General features: G+C 39.0%; 1 protein-coding gene across 1 annotated transcript in view; it reads left to right on the forward strand.

Annotated features, from left to right (window-relative positions):
* MLIP (muscular LMNA-interacting protein) overlaps positions 1 to 17,134 on the forward strand; it is a gene marked incomplete at its 3' end in the record, with an annotated part of 43,089 nt that overhangs the window by 2,800 nt on the left and 23,155 nt on the right. The window contains exons 3-4 of the mRNA XM_008947577.1: positions 1,654 to 2,022; positions 14,847 to 14,918. Coding sequence (XP_008945825.1) covers positions 1,654 to 2,022; positions 14,847 to 14,918 — 441 coding nt within the window. The remainder of the gene's footprint in view (positions 1 to 1,653; positions 2,023 to 14,846; positions 14,919 to 17,134) is intronic.

A 17,134-nucleotide genomic window follows, 5' to 3' on the forward strand; every position in this document is an offset into this window, starting at 1 on the left:
GGAAATGTTTCTTGGCTTGTGCTTGGCTTTAATCACCGAGCCTTTCAGAAGTGCAGAATCATTGCACAAGAGAAGGCTGATACCTACTCAACAGCCTGTTTTTGAAAGCTTGTCCCCATGATTTCCTGTGATGGTGAAGCCAGCAGCACAAAATTCCTGGTTCTCCTTCCTGTAGCCAGTCCACAGTGTTTGTTATTCCTTTCCTGCCCCACAACAAATAACAGCCCCTTATTTTATTCCATGCTGCTTGAAAGGTAACTGCAGCTCTCAGGTTAATATTAATGTTTATGGTGATTCTGCTCTTGTGTAACAGCTCCTTCCCTGGGACATTGCTGGGGCACCAGTTCTGGGTGCTCTTCAACATAACAAACTTTTTACAGGAGTTCACAGCCCTCTGACCTGAATATACTCCAGCATGTTCACTGTCCTATCTGTCTAAAAAAGGGTTAGGTCTGGGCAGAGAATGGATGTGTTTGAATATACATGTACTAGAATATTGTCCTCAGAATATTTAAGTCGTTAGTTACATTTCCAGCCACTCAGTATTGGTTTTGCCCTGGCTAAAGCACAATCAGGTCTTCCTGACATCTGTCTCCTTGCATTTCTCTGTTGGCAGAGAAAACTTTCCTGGCAGGTGAGGCAGTACTGAGGTCTTCATTGCACTGATCACTCCCTTTTCTAAAATGTCTAGAACCTGAACAATATTTAAAAAAACAAACAAACAAACAACACCGTCAGATAGTGAAAATAACACATCCAAAGTAATACTGGTTGTATGTTCTTTTGTGGTCCAATATTTCTTCAAAGATGCAAGCTCCAGGGGCTTGTGGAGCTGCAAGTGAAGTGGAAATCTGTAATTACTGTATTCCTCAAGCAAGATTCAAATATAAGATCCATCTTGGGGCTTTCTCGTGCAGTACACAATATTTCTTTTACTTGATTCCTCCTTCAGGAGAAAAATTTTTTATCATGGCAGTTTCAATATTGAATGGTGATGTGTGTGCCATACGCCCAGTTTGCACTGCTCCTGCACTCATCCAAAACATGTTTGGGAAGTTACGTATTGGAAGTGGAAGTTGCAGAAAATATGAAGAACAATTGTGGTCTGTGCTGAGAAGCTTGAACATACAGTAAAGCTCTCTGACCTCAGATTCTTTGTCTGCTCTATTCAGAGAATGCCCTGGCTTAAAGGCCTTTGTTTCTTCATTAATATGTATAGGTTTTGTCCCAGATTTGTCTGTCAGACTCCTCTGAGGAGCATTGTCCACTCCCGTGGATCCCGCAGTGGGGTTGCCTTCCCATGGTGTCTGGTGTACTCTGCTCTGACAGCTCACTGGGCTTCGCTGCGGCCTCCTTTTCAGTTCCCGCGCCAGCCCCACGCTCGGGCCACCCTTGTGCTCAGAGTCCCCTCTTGCTCTGCAAGTCGCTGGGAAGGCAACGGCCACAACATTGGCTGGGGGGGGAGGGGTGGATGCTGGGGGCTTCCTCGGGAGCTGGTGTCTGCTGGGTGCTCAGTGACCAAATTCTTCGTTTGCCCTCTGCACTTCTGGTACCGCAGTGCCAGCCACTGCTGCAAGCCAAAATTACTTTGCATTCTGAGGAACAGAAAATAAATGCAGCTAATCAAGATCTTTTTCCTTGTGTCTCTTGCAGTCTAACACAGTCTCTGATGAGCTGGTCTTAAAGAGCAGGGCCAGACAGGACTGTGTGTCTGCCATCCATAAAGACAACACTCCAGCGGCTTTCCAGTCCCCAGGGCGTAACTCAAGCAGAGGAGAAATGCAGGAGAATGACCTTTTTAAGGCTGAGTTTATCCTGATTACAGACTCCGGTGATGAAGATGAAGTAGCCACTGCCTCAAACAATGTCCATCAGCCGTCCAATGGCTATGGGCCCATCAGCGCTCAGCTGCTGCCTACCTCCCACATTTCCCCTGGCACCAGGGTGGGGAAACCTGCTGGGGATGGGCATGTTCCAGGTGCTGCACTTGCCCACGGCACTGCTGATCTGCAAAAACATCAGGTAACCTGCTCTTTAAACTCTAGAGCTAACCTTTGCTTTCTAAATCTTTTGGGGTGCAGACACTGAGTCAGTTTGTAAAGCAGCTTGGTCAATTTATTCCTTAATGAACATTTTTGTTGGTCATTCCTGTAATGTTTGGACTCAAAGGAGTTGTCCCACACCCTCTGACTTGTTGCCTGCTCCTGTGGCTCCGGTGTATAAATGTTCTTCCCTTTAAGAACAGGTCATCATGACAGCAAGTTAATCAAAAGGTGTTAGATTCCTAGCTAGTCTAAATTGCCTAAGGTCTTTGAAATCAATGGAGTCTGTAGATAATTTGAATTATTAGCATCAGACTTCTCAGGCCTTGTTTCTTTTTTTTTTCTTTTTTTCTTTTTTTCTTTTCTTCTTCTTTTTTTTTTGTTCTTTTTTTAACCACCCACTGGTACCATTTATGCTGGAGGAAGAGGCTGTCAAAATATTATTATTCCAATTGTTAGTTAGCACTGACTTTCCACAGGTGTAAAGATGAAAGGTCCATTTTATGTAGATCTTTATAGAGCACACTTATTGACTTATTAAAATTACAAACTGTCACTGGGAGAATCCAGAAAAGGGTCTTTGAAATGTTTCATTTTCAAAGTGCATCAATCTGATTTACTGCATGAAAAGTTAATGACTTCTATCTTGGAAAGAGCACTGGTACTTTTCAAGGGTACAGTGGAGAATTCTACCTTTAGCAAAACAGCAATATCCTTCTCACATGGAATAAATTTGGACATTTCCGTTGACCTCAACAGGGTTTCCATCAGTTCAAAATGCAATTCCTCATTGATATTTGAGAAAGAATTTAAAAAAAAGTTAAGCATGAATGCTTTGCCTGTGAAAATGAATAGGACTTTCTATCTTATGTTGTTAACACTTGTGGTACTCAAATTTTCACCAAATCTCTTTGTCAATTTTTGATTGCGGAAATTGTGATTAAGAAATACACTCTGGTTTTGCATTTAGAGCATTATAAAATATTCATTTCTTCTGAGAAACTCCTAGTGAAGTCAGTGAGAATTTTACCTGAGGAAAGTGTAAAGACACAGATAAATCTATATGGAGGAAGCAGTCTGCAAAATAAAAATTGTCCTTGGGAAAGACAAATCTAGTTCAGCAATGTTCAGTATGCAGGCTCTGCCAGGCTTACTCGGGTGGCTTCTCTAAAAGCTGATAGAGGATTTGAATGGATTTTTTTTTTGTAAGACTATACACAAAAATTCACGTGCGATAGATTTCTGAAGCTTTTGATGTCTTAACAAGTGAATGGGGATTTGCCTGGTAAAGTAACAGAAAATACAGATTGCGCAGGACAAAGAATTAAAGCCTCACTTTTTACCTGAATGTGAGGAGAGATCGTATGTAATCTCGTTAAGGCATATCTCATCACTATTCTTAAGTTACAAGTTGTCAAGACTGTAAGTACTTCCTCAGTCTTCATTATCTGAATAACTGTAGCTGTCTCTGGTCCTTCCTAAGAAGATATTATTACTTACCTGTTTTTCACTGGTGTTCTGATTCTTCTTCAGTGTTTCTTTAGGCATCATTCTTTCTGGCATACTATTTAATGAATTATCATCAGTTCAGAAGTGAAGGAAAAGTACAAAAAGATGAAATAGATGCATTATTTATATGTTTGTAGATTTCCTCTGTACAAAGGATTCCATATAGGAACTCCCATGTCAGTTCTTGGATTATAAGGGTAGTATTATGTCCCACTTAAGAGCTATTACATATAACATTATGTTAATTTAAAAGCATAATTAGACTATGGGTTTCCCATCACAGGTGAGAAAAACAAGGGCTGGCATTGGGGAGCATTATGCTGTACAGAGGATCACTCTAACCAAACCAGAGGGCTCCTACAGCTTCATTAATTTCTAACTTTGTTTAAATGAAAGAAAAAGGGAAAAGAATTGAAAAAAAAGAAGGAAGATTCTATTGCTTTTTTTGAGATGAAAAGTTCCTGACTGATGCTAGAAGATGTCACACTGTATTCGAAATTTGAAAAAAATAATCAGTTAAAATAATTTATTCTCATCATGTTTGGAATTTTTTGATAATAATTCACTGTTTATATATATTGTTTTAATGTTAAAGAGGATCTAGCCATGCAAGCCAGAGGCAGACTGATTCCTGCCCTTGGGATTTTACCCTTTGGGTTAAGGGGAATGTCTGTTCCTCTGAAAGCCAGGACATGAACTCAGCTTGGAGAAACTTCTTGACTCACTGTGGGGTATTGATAGCTGGGAGTTTTTTTTAAATAAAGTCACTTGACATTCCTCTGTTCAGTGCATATCATCTGTTTTCACTTTTCCAGACAGGAGTCCCTACAAATTCTGCCATTGCCAGGAAGAAGGCACCTTCCTTGTTGGGAGAAACCAAAGTATTCTGAAAGGTGTCTATAGTAATTTGGTCTCAGATCACAGTCTGATTCACAATGTTGTCTCCAGAGATTTTGTCAAGTTTTTCACAGTCTCCAGTGCTTCTTTCTGATTTTTTGGTTCTCGGGTTGCAGACTTGATAGGGAATTTTATTTTATTTTTTTCCTATCTATAATCAAATTCTACTGAGATCAAAACATAGTTAACTGCCCTGAGGACCAAGTCTACATCGAGCCATATCTTGTTTCAGGAATGATCTTTGCCTTTTGGGCTCTCAGTTTGTCACACTCATTCCCTTTTCCTCTTTGACCAGAACATCTCAGGGCCTTGCTGATATAAGTAACCACATTTTTTTGTGCCCTTCCAAAACAATGTGAACTCACCAGAAAGACCACTTACCTTGTGCCCAGCTCAGCTCTATTTCAAACCTGAAGGTCTGAAGGTCGCTTTGGCAAGGCTCAATACTAAGGCTAAGACCTTTTTGAAATTTCTGGGATTCTATGAGAAATCAAGATCTTTTTCAAGTTCTTTGGTCTCTTTGTGATACGGTAAACTTGTCACCTATTTCAACTTCCTTTATACATTTTTAGAAAATGTATATCTGAGGTGCTCCTGAGAAGAGAAGGCAGCTTGCAGTTGAATCACAAACCAAAGTAACACTAGTGTACTTCGATCACTTGCATTCCTTTGCAGTAATCCAGTACAACTACAGAAGTGTTTTAAACCAGTAGAGAAACTGAACAGAAAAAAAAAAAAGGTACCACAAATTCTGCTGATTGAAGGAAGTTACTCTATCTTGCCTACTGGCACTGGTGAGGCTGCACCTGTAAAACCATGCCCAGTTTGGTGTCCACTCACCCCCAAACTCAAGCGAGGTATGAAGGGAATGGGGGTCTAGGACAAAGCTATAAAGACGGCTGAGGCATGTGAGCTGAGGCTTTGTTGACCTCCAACTGGAGGCAGCCAAGGAGGTATTTAGAAACAGCCCACAAGTACTTGAAGGGTAATTACAGAGACAAGAGAGACAAACTCTTCTCTGCAGTGGCAGGCAGGACAGTCATGGCTACAAATCAAAGTGTGGAAGGTCTTAGCTGAACATCTGGAGAAGCTTCCTCGATGGGAGGTTATGGAAACAGGCTGCCCAGGGGTTTCTGGAGCCACCTCCATTAGGGCTTCAGAGACTTGATGAGACACAGCCCAGCTGATCTGACCTGCTAGTGTTGGTAAAAGCCCTACTTTGAGTAGAAGGCTGGACATGACGACCTTGAGAACTAATTTCCAACCACCTTTGATTATGATTCTCTGATCCTGTAAATAAAAGGGTGATCACCTATAGATGTAGTTAACACTGTCATACAATAACAAAATATTTTTAGAAGATTTGAATGAATTTGGCATGTAAATGCTCAGTGTTTTCAAACTGGAATAAGACTACTGCAAAATGTCTTTACTATGCTTGCAGGAGCATATTTATCATCAGCTACCATGAACATTTTAGCTGCTTATAAATCTTTCCTATTAAGTTTCAACTAATTAGAAGTCATTGCTCATCCTGCTCTTTTATTATGGAGTTTTATATTTCTTCCTCATTTTCTTTTAATCCATTGCCTTTGGAAGGGAAATTTATCTTTCCTATATTGAAATATGGAGATTTCATTCCCCAGTTTTGTTTTGGTAGTTGATCAGCTTCCAGAACTCATTATTAAATTCAGGAGGCTGCTCCAAACTATCAGATGTATTGCCATGCTGCTTTTTAACTTGTTAAATAATTTTATGTTTCGTGACGTATTTAATAATATTTTTTGTAATGCTTAAATATTAGCAAATTACTCCCAATTTCCAGTATACTTTCTTATTCTTAATTAGCAGCTTTTCCAACAAAAGTAATAAATTCTTAATCCAACAGAATATACAGTACAATGACATAATGGATACTAGTTTTTATATTCTAATATTTACTCTGTATACATCTATTGGCTTTTCACCTTGAAATGGGACACCTTAACACATGTATAAAGTAAGGCTAAGTTAGTGTGATTGTAAAGGCATTCTGATAGGTGGTTTTTACTTCTACAAAACAAGGCATTGCCTTGGCTTTTCTGGAGGTATCTTATACAGAAAGCGTTTTCAGTTTTCAAGGCTTGCTATCTATATGGTATCAGTTAGCAGGAAGAGCTCACTTATTTTAAGTTATAAGGGCTAATAGCTGTCACAGCTTCTTCCAGCATATGCTCTCACTTAAAAATTATTTGATCTGTTCTTATTTTTGTTTTGTGATGTATCAATACTATGTGACATGATCGTAGTCATGATCATCATAATTCCTTTCTCTTACAAGGAGGATGTTCATACTTAAAAATATAATTCATAAGCTGAGCCACAGCCATGCACAAGTCATGTATGTAGAAACTGGTATAATTGTCTTTTATAGAATTGCATAAACTTTCCAGGGTATCAAACGTTAAATAAATAGGCGTTCTTATATTTGTATGAAGTTTGTATGGCTTAGAGTCAATTTCCTTGCTTTCAAATTGCTCAGTCAAAAGTTAGGTGATAATTTGTAGCCTTTTGGTTTTACGGTTGACTTAGCTCGCTATTTCATACTGACATGTTTTATTCATATTGTGTATATCCCAGTTTTTAATGTCAGCATTATAATAGCTTGGAAGATTTGGAGAGAATTTCTTTCTTTAGAAGCATAAAACTGTATAAAAGGTTGATAATATATTTGTATGCTCTGATTAGTTTTGACAACTCCTAATTAGAATAGACCTAAGAAAAAAAGCACTCATTACTGTTTTATTAGTGTATTGTAAGATTGTGGAGAATGGGATAAGGACTCAGATGCCTGTGAACTGTCAAATGCACTGCTCTGTGAATGACAAGAAAAATGAAAAACAAACTGGATGTCTGATTTAAGTAGTTCTGAGCAAATTTCTTGTTCTGATATCATAGTGCTGCAGAAGGTGTTTACTGAATGAGAAAATGAGTACTTGGCTTGAATCTCATTTACTTACAGAAAGGCTACTTTCCACTGAACCGGTGAAGTGAGATGGGCCAATATTGCAATTTTCTCACTTTCCATTGTGTTTATACATCGTGAAAGGCATCACCTGATTCTGGACTCTGGCACAACTGTGTCGAGTTTTACCTAAAATTAGAAATACAGTAGCCTTGAACCTTGTTTGTCTCAACAAAACTGAGGTCTCATAAACATAAAGTAACACATAACTTGTCTGCACTCTGTCACTTCGCCTGAGAGCCTCATCCATCAGGCTGTAACCCTGAGTTTAAGCAGCCCTGTGTTTTTAACCCACAAGAAAATTAGTGTTTTTCCCACTAATGGAAACCCTATATGCATGACCACAGGACTGAAATGTGGGGTGCTTAATAGTTCCACAGGTTCCACCTATGCTAACATTTCTGTTTTTCTTTTTTCTCCAGTTAATTTCTACTCTATCCATCTCTGATCATCTTTCCTCTAAACCACCTGCTGTCCACTTAATTTCTCCAACTAATCAGAAAGTAGCGTGTGGTGCCATGGTTAATCTGAATCAAGCCTCTTCGCTGGAAGACTCCTGTAACAACTGGCAGTCAGCAACTGGGTTTTCTAAGCAAGGTTCACCTCTCTGCTTTCAGTCTGCTTCCCATAGTTCACCTCCTTCCATGACTAAAATATCCTCTTCTGCATCAAACAGTTGTTACTCCACTCCTCAGTTGTACGATAGCCTGCAAACACCAAGTCTCTATGCCACCGGGTGCACTTGCAAAATGGGAGACTTCACCACATCTTTTGTTCCAGCAAAAAGCCCAAGCCTTTTACCAAGTCCTCCATGGTCAGCTGAAACTCAAAGATCTTCAGCTCAGTCTTTATCCCCCTGTTCTTCCAAAAGATCGAACATTTTATCTCCCGTACATATAATAACACATTCATTATCTCCTAGCCCTAAACCTTTTTCTCCACACTCTCCCTATGGCTCTTCTTCGACCATATGTAGTATAAACGAGCCTTGCACACAAATGTCATCTAGAGGAAATTTAGCAAAGTCAGGAGTCAGATCCCTTCTGCCAACTAGACTGACCCTCTTAACTGCTATTTTGAGATCAGGTTCTTCTCAGCAGAGACCCCTTTCTTCTGCTTCTTGTCCCACATTTTCTCCTAGCTCCCTTGGTTCCTCAACACTCACAATAGATCAAAAGTCCAAAACGACTCCCCCAACACCCAAGAAATCTGTTTCAAGCCCTCCTGTAATGCCAGATTCTCCCAGCAGAGAGGAATATTTGCCTTCAGGATGGTCTCATCATCTGCCTTTACCCTCCAAACCCCATGCCACCCCTCAGGCAAAGTCCCTTTCTCCTAAAAAGCATCTTCCAGTCAGAACACTCTCTCCAGACTCCCAAAGTCCTCTGTCATCCCCCATCTCCTTCCACAGGAAATCAGTTGCCTCTCCAAGTTTGCAGTCTACCCTGCCTCCTCCTTGTGCCTCAGAACCCTCTTCTCTTGCACACCCTACCTCTCCTTCTCCAGAAGGGCTGTGGTATGCTGCCCCCAGGTCCCAGGCACCTCAGAAGTCTCAGAGAGTACACACTTACTCACCCATCTTTACCTGTCGGTCATATCCTTTGCTTTCTTCGACCGGTCTCAGTAACGTGTACTCCCCCACCCTAGGAAAACACTCATCTCCATCCCCGAGTCTTTTGCATTCAGCTTCTAGACCTAAATCAGGTTCATCCCAAACATCTGTTCAGGAGATGAGTGCTTCCTCTCCTGCCCCTTCAAGTGTCTCAAAGGACTGGTCTCTCTCACAGCCTCATTCTACTCCACCAGTTCCAAAACCTAGCACCACTAATTCCCATCCACTGCAGCTCAATTCTTCATTGAAGCACACAAATTATAGGTCAAATTCCTCCTCTCCAAGACTTGAACAATCTTCCACCTCGTCGGTGTTAAAGTGCAGATCTCCTGTCTCAGACAAGTCACCAGGCACTCTGTCATCAAGACCCAGAGAGCTGACTTCACCACAATCTTTTTCCTTGCCTCCTGACCATGAAAACATCAAATCCAAGGTACTCTTGGTGCATGCTTGTTTTCTAACAGTTCTTTGCCCCTGTAGGAAAAATCATATCTGCGGTGCATATTGTTAGTAAAATAAATGAGCTTTGGAAAAAATGTTTAGAAGGGAACAGTTTTTTGCATTGATAGTGAAGACAGTGAAGACTAAATCTTACCACATAAAATTGCTAGCAATGTGTTCTGTACCATGGGAAAGATACTCTAGGAATCTAGCATAAAAATAAAATACTCTGTTCATGAGTGGGAGGAGATACCACTGAAGGTGGATTTGTGTACAGTGGCCCTGTTATATGTTTGTTGCACTTTAATTTGAAGCTCACCTGAAATTCTGATGTGTCAAAAATAAACCATGAAACATGTTCTACACACTGCATGCTAATGTAAATCCACATGTCTCCACTGAAAGTAGTAAAAGTATGGTGATCTTAGGTGCAGGGCTGAGCTAGAAGCAGCTTTATCTAATTGATGTGAACTGTCTGTTCCAGTGACAACTGATTTCCAAGCACCTTGTCCCACTTATCCTCTCAGCTCCCCATCTGGTCTAGAACCAGTCCAGAGGCTTGGCTGATCTCAGCCTGTGCAGAGACTCTGGGGTCAAGAGCCAGAAAGGGAAGACAAGGACAGTGTTCTGCTTCTTCCCTTTCTTTGCTGCTTCTCTAATCTTGTTGTGCTAGACAGAGGATGAGAGGGAAAAAAGGCAAGCTTCCTACAACACGACCTACTGCAGATATGAAAGTCTCACACTCAACGGATCAGCCACACTCCCATTGTTTGTCACCCACCCAAAGGTGAGGGAGGCCCAGCAGAGTGAGAATAAGCAGTGATGGCAGTTGCTGGAGGAGGGCTTGGGAATCAGTCACACTTTAAACCTAAAGATAAATCTCACAAATGGTAAGGGAAAGGAAAGAAAAGCTGGCCAAAAAAAAAAAAAAAAAACAAAAGCGGAAGGCTTTCCAGCCTCTTCTATTTTATCTCTGCACTCTATGCTTCCTTTGTGCCTCCTCTTGCTGACATTCGAGCTCTGCCCATCACTGGAAGGCTATCAGGGTTTATTGATTTATTTGTTCACCACACAAAATTACAGCCTGGTCTGCCAGATCAAGTTGTGTCAGATATGCTCCTAACAGCTTGGCCAGGGCAGAGGTGACTTGAACTGTTTGGAAAATGTTAATTGAAAATGAGAGGTTTAAATCAGCACAAAGTAGCAATTGTCATGAACGGTTCATCTAAAAACCAAATAACCCAAGAGATACCATTGTGCCAAGCACAGCTGTACAGTGTTGTTACATCCTGTCAGTATTACTTAATGAAACAAAAAGAGAAATGAAATTGTAGAAATTCCAAAAAAAAAAAAAGCCTCTGAGAGAAAACTGAAAGGCATGACAGAGCCTGCAGATTGCAGAGCAGTTGCAGTTTCTGCCAGTCAGTGCAATGATCACTGTGAGAGTCTCTGGTGGCAAGGAAATTATCTGCTTGTGATACAGAGCTATTGCCTGGGTTTGTATTTGCAGAGGTTACTACATCCTTTCTGCCTTCACTACCGTCTCTCTTCCTGTTAATTCTGCTTTATCACGTGATAAGGTGGCACTTATGGAACTGCCCCACCACCTCACAGAGACTCTCCACCAGTTTAACAGAGCTGGACCATTACTCTGGTGCAATCTTTAATCACGCTGACAAAGTGGGCTCCAGCACAGATGTGGAAGATCTGAAATCTCTAAACCAAATGCAGCTGGTTGTTCAGTACAGGAAAGGTATCTTGTGGCTTTGAAATATGTGGCTGAGACTTCATTTACAGTTAACAATAGCATTAATTCAACAATGTCCTTTCCTCCTGCTCTCATTTGTTTACTACATCTAGTTTGCAGCATAGCTCAATGAACTTTGCTGGTGTGTCAGTGTTAGGAGGCTCTCTGACAATATTAGCCTCAAATCGCAGTATGTTTCCGGAGAAAACAAAAAGATTGAGGAGAGGCAACATTAACATCCTAAGCAACATTTAGGTCTCTTCAGTGTCAATCAGCTCAACTTCAGAACTAGGCAAAAGCCAGGTTGCTCCATCATTGATGCATGACAAAATACTTGCATGTATGAATGTGCTAAGTGAATATAAAGGGAAAAACACAACATCTAGAAGTGCTTGACTTTGACATGTGTGATTTTGCAACCTTAACATTAAGACGTATTAATGCAACACCTATTAAGCCAGAGTTTTGAAATCAAGTGTACTTTTTGGTTTTGATACAGTATTCCTATCAAACTATTTCATTAGCATGATAACAAAGCAATTATGCAAAACGGATTCTTTAATGGAGAGATAATGCACAATTATGCTTGTGCATGCACCAGTTCATACAAATTAAAGAATAACCTATTAAATTATTTAACTGTTTGAACTTGTATATATAAACAGATGTGCTTTCCCATGCTTTTGGTATTTATGTTTGGTAACGATTTAAAAATACGTCAGGTTTGCAAAATGAATATAAACATAAATCCACAGGTCGGTGTGAAGTGTGGACTGTGGGTGACCACAGGAAATACCCCCCCACCCTCCGCCCCCTGCTCCCTGGACTTTGCAAACACTAATGGACCTAATACAGCAAAATGAGCAGTAGGATGGAGTGGAGACAGATAGAATTGTTGATTCTACAGGAACAGCTTAGAAAAAAACCCTCTGGCTGTTGTTTGAAAACTCATTGCAGTGGTTTCATGGGATATCACTCCTACATATTCTTTGATTTTTCCTATTTGAATGTAGCACAGGACTGCATGCAGAGCTACCCAAAACAGCTGGGGAACAAATTAACTGTAGCAACATGGAGCTGAGCACAGCTGCAAAACCTACCTCATACCAGGAAACATTACCCATGAGGACCTCTGTGCTACCATGGTTAATCACTGATTTTAAGCCTCTATACATATGTGTTGAGCACACTTTGCAATGTCCTGTAGGTGCCCTAGGTTATAATTTGAGGAAGAATAGTAGGACATTTTCCTTAAAACTCTCCAGGCTGATATTTGCCTGAGCTTTGATATTGGAGGTGTCTTGCATCTGACTGGTGCAGGCCAGCAGACCTAATTGTCCATGGTTGTTTCAAAATACTGCTACTTTCCTATGAACCAGATTGCTTAATATATTTAGCATTGAATAATAATTTAATGTGAACTAATGTGTCAATAGGTGAGAAACTGAATTAAAGTCTTTCCAGTCTCAAACACTGTGACAATAACACACTGCTCACAGGTTCTAAAGTATCTGGAAGTGTTAAAGCACATTAAAGCAGTAGAGAAGATTTTACATTTTCACAATCTGATATGTCTTTGTTTAGTTCATAAACAGTACAAATAACTTCAAAGTGGTGACAATATCCTCCTCATACATGATGCCCATCTCATCTTATCTAAGGCTTATAGCCTAGTGAAGACACTGAATTTCATTTATATGTTCAATTATATAATTTTCTTTACTGAATATAAATTACAAGCAGACAAGGATACACTTTGTGGATATGACAATTTTAGTATTTGGGGGCATCTTCATCTTCCAGCTTACTTCAGTGAGTAGTATTTTATGTCTTATCTGCATATGGGTTTTTTTATATACATGAATATATATATATATATATACACAAACATACACACATTTATAGCAGTGTGTTATTTAAATGTTCAAAGGGCACAATTTAACTCATGTGGCTTTTGACATTTGCAAGTTAGATATCCAAGCAAAACTTGGACAATTCTATTATAGCTAATGGAGACAATATTACCTTTCTAGGTGTCTATTCTGGGATGAGATGAATTATCCTGCAGAAATGCCTATGACTATAAAAGACACTGGTTTAGACCAAAGCACCTAAATGTTAGACATCTAAGTTAGAATCACTAAATCTCATATGAATTACTACTGCCCCCAAATGCAGTTCCAGCATTTGCATTCATCTGCTTTGTCAGGCTGTTCATTCAATATGGTTATTGTGATTATTGACTTCTTGAATGTCTGTCAGTCTCCAGCTTCTGGCTAAGAAATATGAATAAAGACAAAAGCAAACATAATACTCTGTATAGAAAGAATTGAAAGCTGGTGTCCTACAATATTTCAAGAAATATATGAAGATAATATAAGTTTATCTAAGCCAAATCAAAATTTTGGCCCCTCTGGTGTCATCTAGACTTTCGTTAAATAATAGAGAAAAGAAAAAAGTGAAAAAGAATAAACTAAACTACAGCAAGCTGCTCATCTTGTTATCTCATAACAACCAGTATTCACTGTTGCAGATAACAGTACATTAAAAAAACCCAGACTCATTAACAAGTAACTTTATTTTTGGATGACTATCACAGAAATAATCAATAATTTGAAACTCTATTATTGTGTGAAATTATTATCTTTTATTAGAACGTTGCTGAAAAGTGAACAACGTAGTGAATCCCTATTTAACTGTTAAAAAAAAAAAAAAAAATCATGTGATTAAGAATCCTATCTCTTTAACTCCTGTACGTATAGAAGAGTCTCATCTATAATTAAAAAATTTCTGAATTCAGCCTCCATAACTGCAAAAAAACCGTAGAATGTATGATTTCTAAAGAATTAAAAATAACTGTTCAAGCTAATATAGTCTATAAAAGAAATTGTATATAAAAAATATTTTTTAAGGTAAATCTTAGAATTTTTGTACCTAAATGCATGCATTTTGGATTGCCAGTTCTTTGTGCTTGGTTAGAATGTGAAAGTTCCTATACTTATTTTGAAATATTTTTTTGGGTGGTAGAGTTACTTAGTCAGGAGATGAAAAGCTGTGACATAACTTAAATGATCTATCCACTCACATAGGTAATTCAGCATTTAACCATCCTAATCAGTCTCATTAGAGCCAATCACAGAAATCCCTCTGATTTTGTGGTCCAGGATCACACCACACAGCAGCAGTTGTTGAGGTGCATGTACTGTCAAACTGGCAGTAGTTGTGCATTATATCAAATCACAAGCAAACTTGGAAAAAAAAAATCACAGCTTCTCCTGATATTCATTTAAGGATAGCAGCCAGCAGAAAGTGGTAAAAATCACTTCAGAAGATATAAGCTGGTATAGGGGATTCATTTCCTCCTACTTCATTCTTAAAAGCAAAAGATGTATACTACATCTTAAAAAATCTTAACAGAAACACTAGATTTTCTTTCCTAGGTAATACATAAACATTGTATTGTTGCAATGCCTCTGCAAGACAATTGGAATCACCTTTCATTCTGTCATACCTTTCCCCTCTCTTCCCTTTCTCTCCTTCTCTCTCTTCTACCCTGTTTTACTTCTTTTCCTGCTTTCTGGTTTACCCTTTTAGCAGTACAAGATCAAGACAAGCTACAAGGCATTTGCAGCAGTTCCTACAAACACATTACTTATGGAACAGAAGGTTAGTGTTTGCTCAAAGACGTGGGAATTGTGTTGTATAATTGAGACAATTCAACTTTATGTACATAGTCTGACATTTTGGGGGAGGGGGATATTGCAGAATGTAAACTTGGGAACTCACTGCTCAGGGTTGTAATTCCAATCATTTTTCAGGGCCAATAACTTTCCATTGAAGATCAAAGCCTTTACTAATTTGAATTTCTGCAAATAAATTTACAGTAAGAAAAAAGTATTCTAAAGAAATTGCCATTTGTGGCGACATCTCAGAGTTATTGTTTTGTTATTGGAAGGTGTCTGGAGCACTTCTATTCTGGGACCTACCGACCAGTATAATGATTATTCAGTGGCTACCCTTATACCAGCAAGTTTAACAAACACCCCCAGATAATGCAAATCTGATCAGCTATACTGTAAAACTGTGAGAACAGTCCTGGCCATTGTATTTGCCTCTATTAACTACCATTCTTCCAAACTATTTCCCTCAGAACTTCGACAGTTAGCATGGGTCAGGGGTATGTTCCCAGTAAATAGTTTGGAGTAGCAATTGTTTTCTGCAGGGTGGAATGATAGATCCAAAGAACAGTCTTTAGTGCATTTATTTACTACTAAAGACAGAGACAACAAAAGCTGGGTTGTACAGTACTTGTTTAGATGGTGGATCTTCATAAGTTAATTGAAAATTCAAATTTTACATGAAGGATTCAAAGTACCCACTGATTAAAAAAAAATAATTCCCAAATTAGTTTTGCACAAAAATATAGCCCAGTAAGTTTAAAATAAATTCCTATGATGAGCAATGAGCTAAGAGTCTTATAAGTTTAAAGGTGTACTTAATCACTGACATCCAGTTTACAGCTTTATTAAAAAAATTTTTTTCTGTGTACCTAGTACAGGAACTAATCCTTTGATTAATTTTTGTAAGATTAAACATTCCTAACTACACATTTAAATATGTATCCGCATACACAGCTCAGCTGGTTCACTAGGAGTTTGCAGAGCCTAAAAATATTGGAGAGGGTGAACTTAACTGTGCAATAATTTTGAAGGTGGTAATATTGTCCTTGAAATATCTCTGATTGTGATCTAGAAGTTATCATTTAACTGCTATAAATAAGATTTTTTTTTTTAAAAGAGTAATGTTCCTTTCTTTTCCAATGTTCTTCTAATCTTGAATTCTTTTTTTAATTATTTGTATAACACTGGACTCTTTCTTTCCTTAAATTTTGAATGCATTAACAAAGTTCATGTCTGCATTAGCATGCGATGTGGTCTAGTAGAAATGGCTCTGTAGAGGAAAAAACAGATGCAGGGGATCCTGTGCTCCTATGGAATGTATTTTGGGAGTGTTTTGTCTGGGCAGACCGCACTACTCTGCAAACCGTTAGGAGAGCACACTCCCAATGTGAACTACTGGGTTAATGCCAGCCACCTGGCTGCATTTTTTTGGAAGAAAGGGGGTTCCTTGCAGTGTTCTTCCTGATGCCTTCTGGGGCGTTCACTCGCCAGCTGTGTGTTACTTATCCCCAGTACATGAGACTAAATTGTACAATCGAATGACATATCTCTACAGAAAGTAATAACTCTAAAGATATCTGTGTTTATATAGAGAGTGGTTATCACTCTCTATATAATTGAAAATGTTAGCTCTGGTGTATCCTTCAGTAGTGAAAGCACACTCATGTAAAACTAATAAGAAATCAATTTTCTGCTACAGGATTTGCCTTCAGGAGAGGCTCTTGGCTAATTTACTTTGAACGCTGTACGTTTCAGCACGGCCTGACTACATGATTTCTCTCATCTTGGGAATTATGGACAATAACCTCCTATTGAGCCACACAAGCAGCCGACTATAGTGCTTCTAAGCTAGTCCTCTTGTGTTAACTGACATGCATTTGGAGTATGGCTGTTAGGGAACCATGAAGGAGTCACATGGCACACACAGGCCATATTGTGCTGAGCCCCAATATCCAAATATTATCCTCAAAAATACTGGGAAGGGAACTGTGAAGGAATTCATGCCACATTGTACCTCAATGACAGTAACTATATTGCTTTTATTTTATATAATGCATTTTGTGCACTGGATTAAAAGAGAAAGTTTCAAGACAGTAAGATTTTAAGTACATAAGTGATGTTTCATTAAGATTAAGATAATGGTTATATTGAGAAGAATCTTTTGAGTGGCTTTTTTCCTATTTTTTAGGAAGGAAGCAGGAA

The sequence above is a fragment of the Merops nubicus genome, unplaced genomic scaffold (assembly GCF_000691845.1).
Source record: "Merops nubicus isolate BGI_N331 unplaced genomic scaffold, ASM69184v1 scaffold3769, whole genome shotgun sequence".
In the NCBI taxonomy this organism is placed as follows: domain Eukaryota; kingdom Metazoa; phylum Chordata; class Aves; order Coraciiformes; family Meropidae; genus Merops; species Merops nubicus.